The sequence below is a fragment of the Zea mays genome, chromosome 6 (assembly GCF_902167145.1).
Source record: "Zea mays cultivar B73 chromosome 6, Zm-B73-REFERENCE-NAM-5.0, whole genome shotgun sequence".
Lineage (NCBI taxonomy): Eukaryota > Viridiplantae > Streptophyta > Magnoliopsida > Poales > Poaceae > Zea > Zea mays.
In genome coordinates, this window is record NC_050101.1 from 176,939,023 (window position 1) to 176,946,720 (window position 7,698).

At 50.8% G+C, this 7,698-nt stretch overlaps 2 protein-coding genes across 3 annotated transcripts; both read right to left on the reverse strand.

Moving 5' to 3' along the window:
- Positions 1 to 2,306: 2,306 nt before the first annotated feature.
- On the reverse strand, positions 2,307 to 3,739 carry LOC100194317 (uncharacterized). Of its 2 annotated transcripts, NM_001365344.1 has the most exons (3): positions 3,376 to 3,724; positions 2,805 to 2,822; positions 2,307 to 2,695 (listed from the first exon to the last, which is right to left on the reverse strand). In NM_001365344.1, exons 1-3 carry the CDS (start codon positions 3,692 to 3,694, stop codon positions 2,505 to 2,507), a joined length of 528 nt encoding a protein of 175 aa, NP_001352273.1. In that variant the 5' UTR covers positions 3,695 to 3,724; the 3' UTR covers positions 2,307 to 2,504. The 2 variants fall into 2 exon arrangements, with proteins under 2 accessions (NP_001352273.1, NP_001144199.2); NM_001150727.2 differs by lacking the exon at positions 2,805 to 2,822 and having other exon boundaries at positions 2,323 to 2,695; positions 3,376 to 3,739.
- A 965-nt stretch (positions 3,740 to 4,704) lies between these two features.
- Positions 4,705 to 5,977, reverse strand: LOC100272581 (uncharacterized). The gene has a single exon (NM_001147045.1). It carries the CDS (start codon positions 5,829 to 5,831, stop codon positions 4,968 to 4,970), a length of 864 nt encoding a protein of 287 aa, NP_001140517.1. The 5' UTR covers positions 5,832 to 5,977; the 3' UTR covers positions 4,705 to 4,967.
- Positions 5,978 to 7,698: the final 1,721 nt, after the last annotated feature.

Genomic DNA, 7,698 nt, shown 5'->3' on the forward strand with positions numbered 1-7,698 from the left:
GAACCAAAGTCCATGGCAGAGTGCTAGAAGCGCTCAGATTGGGTCAAATGGAAAGAAGCAATAGAGACGGAATTGCTCTCGCTTTCAAAGAGGCAAGTATTTGGGCCTGTCGCCCGCACGCCCCCCAATGTTACCCCAGTCGGGTTCAAATGGGTGTTCGTCCGAAAGAGGGACGCGAACAACGTGGTGGTGAGATACAAAGCGAGACTTGTAGCACAAGGGTTCACGCAGAGACCCGGCATCGATTACGATGAAACTTACTCCCCGGTAATGAGTGGCACAACGTTCCGATATTTGATATCACTGGCAGCAGGTTTAAACTTAAAAATGCAGATGATGGACGTAGTGACCGCATACTTGTATGGGTCATTGGATTCGGAAATCTATATGAAGGTCCCGGATGGGCAGAGAGTTCTGGATGCCAAGTCAAATCGCAACATGTACAACGTTAAGTTGCAGAGGGCGCTGTATGGGCTTAAACAATCTGGGCGGATGTGGTACAATCGGCTCAGTGAATTCCTCCTGAAGAAGGGATACGTAAATAATCCAGATTCTCCTTGTGTATTCATTAGAAAATCCCAGAAGGGTTTTTGCATAGTTTCGGTCTATGTTGATGACTTGAATATCATTGGATATGCTGAGGATATTGAGGAGGCCAGTGCCTACCTCAAGACAGAGTTTGAAATGAAAGACTTGGGAGAAACCAAGTTTTGCTTGGGCCTGCAGATCGAGCATCTCCCAGAAGGAATATTTGTACACCAGTCGACCTATTGTAAAAAGGTCCTTGAGAGATTTAATATGATTAAAGCTCACCCTTTAAAGACCCCGATGGTCGTGAGATCCCTTGAAATGGATACCGACCCATTTAGACCAAAGAGTGATGATGAGAAATCGTTGGGACCTGAAGTTCCTTACCTTAGCGCTATTGGAGCACTGATGTACCTTGCGAATTGCACCAGGCCTGATATTGCATTCGCGGTAAATCTACTAGCTAGATACAGTGCAGACCCAACCAGAAGACATTGGGTAGGTGTTAAGACTATACTTAGATACCTCAAAGGCACTCAAGATCTTGGCCTGTTTTTTTCCAAAGAATCAGGACCAGACTATGGTGGGCTATGCTGATGCTGGATATCAGTCAGATCCCCATAATGGTATATCTCAGACTGGCTTTGTATTTCTATGTGGTGGCACTGCTGTATCCTGGAGATCGTGCAAACAGACATTAGTAACGACGTCTACTAACCACTCAGAAATAATCTCACTATATGAAGCCGCACGAGAATGTGCTTGGCTACGACGGATGACTAACTACATCCAGAAGTCATGTGGTTATAACACCGCAAATACCCCCACCATTATCTATGAAGATAATGTTGCATGTGTTGCACAAATGGAAACGGACTATATTAAGAGCAATATGACTAAGCATATCTGTCCTAAGTATTTTTATCCTCATGAACTCCAGAATGAGGGTGAGGTAAAAATCCTGCAAGTCAAGTCTTGTGATAATCTGGCTGATTTATTCACTAAATCCTTACCTGCAGTCACATTCAGAAAATGTGTACGAGGTATAGGGATGAGGCATTTGAGAGACCTGCAGGGTTCAGGGGGAGATCACCTCTGAATTTCAGCCCTTACAATTCAACCTGAAGATCGTATATTATACACCTTGAAGGTTATAGTTGTTCTGAAGACACCTGTTGTACTCTTTTTCCCATTGTGAGTTTTCCTGAAGTTTCTCACAGATGGTTTTTAACGAGGCAACAAGTGCAATACATCGAGTGGCACTATGCTCTCTTTCTCCATTTTTTCCCACTGGGTTTTTCGGAGTTTTGATGAGACATAAGTCGTCACGGTATTCGCCCAAGGGGGAGTGTTGAGAAACCCTAAAAGGGGTTTAATGGGCTAATATCGAAACTGCCCTTAGGGGCTACACAGGTTATATATATGTACCCATACCCCTCATAATAAAGATAGACAGAAAGAGCTTTCATCCACTGTGTCTCTTGTTTCTCTCTGTGTTGGGTTGTGTTGGGTTGCTGGGAAGGAAGCGGGCTTCTACAACTTCTCACGTCCCTACTGCTGTTGGGAGGGTTTGGAGTCCGGATCGGGGATCTGCGACGTTTAACAATTTTCACCCATGCTACGGCACCCTTTCAATGGGACCTCTTTGCGTCCAATTAGATACGCCTTCTATGCAGCCAGCAATAGAATTAAGCTTCCTAGACTAGAGTGTAATCTTCTGCAACTATCAACAGCTGAAGGTACTATTCCGCATTGTCCATGCAGAGTTGCAAATCATATAAGCCAGCGTCAGCATAATATGTTACTACTCAGAATTGCAGGAGATGCCTGTACATTGTTTTCTTATCAGCATAATATGCACAGAGTAGATCTGCCAGATTTCCTTACACCCAAAACATCACTACGAGCTAGTTGAGCTGCAGAAGAAGAAAAACAGCGCACTCGTGCACCTTCAGGGGTACTGATGATGAACCCATCTAGACAGAACTTTTTTCTGCACTGTCTTGAGAAGCTTCAGAAACAATCTCGTCTGTGCCCTCTTCCTCCAGCTTCCTCAGGGCTCCCCTCAGCCCCAAAACGATAAACAGGTTGGTGAGAGTCAGCAGCGATTCAGCGCCCCCGTGCAGCCAGTCAACGTTGGACAGTGAGGTACCATAATGAACTTTTGCTGCATGAAACGGAGGAGTATCATTGTACGTATCAGTTAAGTGCACACGGTGTGTATGAGCAAGAATATAATAAGGATGGCCAAAAAAAAAAAACTACGGCACCATTACCGTAAATCCCAGCAGGTACTGCTCCAGGGATAAAAACCGGTGCATGAAACAACATGGAAACGATTAATAATGGCACTGGCATAATGTTCTGCTAGACAGCTAAATGGTCAGCAACAAAACAATACTAAACGCAAGAGGGCTATGCGGCGTAGGAATTGCAGCTACACTATAGGAATTTGAAATGCCAGACGCCTTGCAAGGGTCACTGCGACCTTGGAAAGAAAAACGGTCCAATCACTCAACTAATTCAGCTTCAGATTTTTCTTCTGCAGAACTTTAGAGCTAAGTATACATCCATTCGTAGTTAACGATGCAAAGAGAATCTCTTAGCTAATTGCTCTTGCAGTTTCATATAACCTCTCAGAAAAAAGCATGTGCGTTTATGTTTCACGTACATTTTCTGTAGACAAGCTAAGTACTGATATACTAAAACTTACCAACATGTAAGAGTGTACCTTTTTTTTTTAAAAAAAAAAAAAATCAAGTTATGAGCACAATACTACCACAGTACTTGCTACCGATGCTAAAACTGGAGCTGAGACAGAGATGGGGACCGGAGAAGTAGCCGTACTGGTGGCGCCGACGAAGACGAGGAGGAAGTAGAAACCGAAGAGCGTGAGCCCGGGCGCGGTCTTGGACCTGGTCATGAAGTAGAGGAATCCCAGGTAGGGGAAGAGCGAGACGGCGAAGAGCTGCGACGCCACGCTCTGGGAGTCCATCGTCGGCGCCCACGGGTCCACGGGCAGCAGCCCGCACCGCACCGCCGCCGCCGCTCTCCTCGGCGCCCTTCGCTTCGCGCTACTGGTGCCGCCGAAGGTCGCCGCGGGGAGCCGCCGCGACCGCGCGCACGGGCACGGGCACGGCGGCCGGCTGCAGGTGGTCGCCAGCATTTGGGGCACTGGACAAGAGGTGGGGCGGAGGGGAATGGTTTACCGAGTTTGGGTTGGGTGGGTGGCTACCGTTATCCCCGGGATGGCGATGCACCTAGCTGGGCCGGGCAAAAGTTAGCCAGGACTCAGGACGAGGCTTCAAGCCCAGTAGATGCTTCATGGGCTGGAAAAGGCATCACGCCACCGACGGACAACCATCGGGACGAGCTATAATTGGGTTAGAAACATGTTACTCTCAGTCACCATCGGGACTAGCAAATTGCAATCGGCGCTCCTCGTGTTGTGGTGGCTGGTGCACTGTACGTCGCCCGTGGGACTGCGGGAGCCCGCTGCACGACGTCTTGGAGCTCGCGTCGCGTCGCTGCACGGCACCCGCGTCCTCGACACCCACCTGATGGCTGATGGCGCTGCCGTTCTCCATCATCAGCTGCAGAAGTGACTCGGCTAGGGTTACCTTTGTGGTGGTGGTGGTGCTCCAGTGCACTGCCACTGCTACTGGCCTGCTGCTCTTGTCCGAACATTCCAACGACGGTCGTACCGTACAGATTTTTGGGTGTTCTTTTTTGTTCGATTCAGAAGGGGAACCCAGTTCAACCAGCCACATGCCTACCGGCTGCCGTACCATGCTCGGCAAGACGCTGCACGTGATGGAACCACTAATCAATCTCCCCATGGACCACCGCTGCCAGGCGTCTTTCAGAAACCAAACGCAACGAACAGGCAGGCGCACGGGGATTGCAGAGAAAAATCAGGGTTCAGCTCCACAGAGCGTGTGCAGTGCAGACCGCAGCCACGCTTCTGCGATCTGAGCCTCAGGAGATTGCTTGCATTGCAGCTCTCACGCGACGCAACCATCTCTTACTCTGATAGGAAAGTAGAGTGCGTGTGTTGCAGCAGTAGCACACAAGCAGGCCGAAGAGAGATAGTACTAGCAAGAAACAGAGGAGATTGAAAGTCGGAGACATAGAAACAGAGATCAGTCATTACAACTCGTCGAGACGCTTTCAGCTACTACTAATCACGGCTATTAGGCCCGGTTTTGTCGGGCGTTTTTATTGCTCATGGTATAATTTTCCCCTGTATTAAAATATAGGGAATCGTTGGTTATATTATACTCCCTATATACGTAAGACCGTAATTTGAAAAGGAACAGCGCTAGATGCGAGGTCTACGAACGAACGAGCTCTCGCGGGGCAGCCATGTCGAAGCAATGGTCCTTCTGCATGCTGCCAACCGATTCGTTTCCCGTTCGACGCGGTTATTAGCCGGCCGGCTAGAAGTTAAGCATCTCCCAGATGAGCTCCGGGTCGAACGACGGCATCCGTTCCAGCGGGCAGTCGGCGACGCCCGAGGCGGCGCTCACGGACAGCACCCCGTCGGGCGACCCGCACGGCGTGGCCGCCGACGTCTCGGAGGTGGTCGTCGTCGTTGTCGTCGTCGCGGCGCCCTCCGACGCGGCCTGCAAGCCGGACCGGGCGCTGACCCTCTCCTCGCGCTGCCTGCGCGCCCTCGCGCGCTTCCGCGCCATGCGGGCGCGGATGGCCTGGATCTTGGCGTCGACGGCGGCGCGGAGGTGGCGCAGGTGCTCGGGGCAGTCCGGGTCCGGCCCGTCCATGGCGCCCGGGAAGTTGAGGCGCGCGTACTCGCCGCGGAGCCTGTGCGCGGCGCGGTCGTAGGCGTGCGCGGCGGTCTCGGGGGAGTCGTAGGTGCCGAGCCACACGCGCACCCGGTTCTGCGGCAGCCGGATCTCCGCCACCCACTTGCCCCACTGCCGCTGCCGCACGCCGCGGTACAGCTTCTGCCGCAGCATGTCGTCGGGCGGCACGGACTGCTGGAACTGGAAGCTGGAGGCGGCGGCGGAGGACGGCGACGAGGAGGAGGCCGAGCAGGCGGCGGCGTGCTGGCGCGCCTGCGGCTGTGACTGTGAGGCGGCGAAGTGGCGGAGCAGCTCGCACTGGCGGTAGTAGACGCTGGAGCCGAGCGGCGGGATGGTGACCGGCGGCGGGAGGTGCGAGAACACGGTGTCGAGGGCGCTGGTGCCCGGGGAGGAGAGCAGCAGCGAGGACACGGCGGAGCGGACCTCGCCCGGGAAGCTGCTGGTGCCGGCCGGGGGCAGCGTGCGGAGGCTCGCGTCCATGGATGGATGGGCTGGGCAGCTCGCTCCGGCCTGTAGTGTGGTCCTGTGGTGTGGCCGTGTGGGCGCGAGTTGGAGTTGTGTAGTAGTTATTGCGGGAGCGGGAGGGAGGTTCTTACGGCCGTGGCGGGAAGGGCCTTCGTCCTGCACTGCACGGCCTGCCCAGCAACGGGACGCGGCCCAGATGGCCTTTTATAAGCGACGCGTCCCACCGCGCTTTTACCATTGTACCCCTGGTATGTGAACAGGGAGACTTCGTCATCTCATCTGCGACACGCACCCAGCTGGTCGTCTTTGCAAGCTGCAGCGGCACAAGTCAACTCCTCAGCATGTCTACACTGCCTAGCCGATGACCATCCACCATTCCTTGATTACATTAGGATGGAGCGATACAAATTTGACTCGGTTCACCGCCGGTGTCAATGTCCATCTGTCAACGAACGATACCTGGCAATAAGAATTTGCTCCCGAAACTCTGGAAAGTTGAAGGACTGTTGCTGCTACAAGTCTTCACCTTTTTTTTTCCATTGAACTGGAACTGGAAGAGTGGCAGGTAAAGTATTTCAGGAAGGCTATTTCTTTATTCTTTTCCTTTCTTCACGGACTGCAGCCCATGATAGGCCTAGGTTAATAATAATAATAACCAAGACTAAACTACAAACTACTCCTACAGTTAGTTAACTGCGAATCACAGCATCTGCATGAGCCTGCCCTTAAAGCAGCCAGCAGAAACACAACGGTTGCACTTTGTGTGCGTCATGGTGACTCATGCCGAAGGTCAGGAATCAGGATGGGCAGTTTCGGGAATGCGCCGGCCGGATGGGGTGAATAAGGGGACAGGAGGGCACGTGGCGACGGGCCAGCGGACGGGGACGTACGGGCTTGCGGGGCAGCAGCGTCAAATGGTGGCCAGTAGGAACAGAAGATGAGAGAGGGAGGATGAGCCGTGACCAAGGCCCGAAAAGCAAACTTTTGGCATTTATGAGGGTTCGTTGTGGTGACAGGTGTTTTTTTTTTCTTGCTCTTAGTTATTTCTTAAAAAAAATCGTGTTGCCTTGACACTAAAATAATCTTCGAATATACGACGTAGATGATATATATAGCATTGTGCTAAGGTGTTACATAGACGCTACTACGGTTCTAACATAGCATATAGTAGTACCTTGATGTCATATATGACCCAGTACGGAGGTTCTAACTCTATACCGGCGACATCCATTTCCTCTTCAATCTCTCTCTATTCAAGCCACCAGCCAATCAAGCTCTTCGCTTGGCTTCAGTCCAAAATGACTTCTACCGTTTCTACAATGTTTTGTCTCTATGGATTGCAGTAGCATTAGTCCAAACAACTGGCTTTAATCCGAAGCGAACAACCAATATCACCGCCTCCCCCGCCATCGCTAACTATCTATCCATGTATCCACCATGAGTTGGGTCGGGGATGAAAACAATCAGAAACAAAAAAAATGGTAGAGTCTATACAAAAACGATTGCTTGGCGGTCGAAAATTTATCCGATTTCATAATTAACCTATAGCTATAACTAGGTGATCATGCATATGACCGTACAAAATATTGTTTTGTACTGTATACATAGTGGAGTTTGAAATAAAAGATGAGGATTAGTAAGTTGCTAAGGATAGCCTTAGTGACTACACTACGATGATGTTGATAGATATTTGAAATTCTAATCTTAAACATAGTAATTTTCGGAACCGACATTGGCGTTACGGAAATGATACGGTTATGCGGATTCGGTTACAAATTTTTTTTATTACAATTTTCAGACAGAAGTACAAACACATTCGCACATAATTGTTGCGAGTCTCAAACTGGCGAGCTGGCCCCGATGGATAGGGCAGACATCTGAG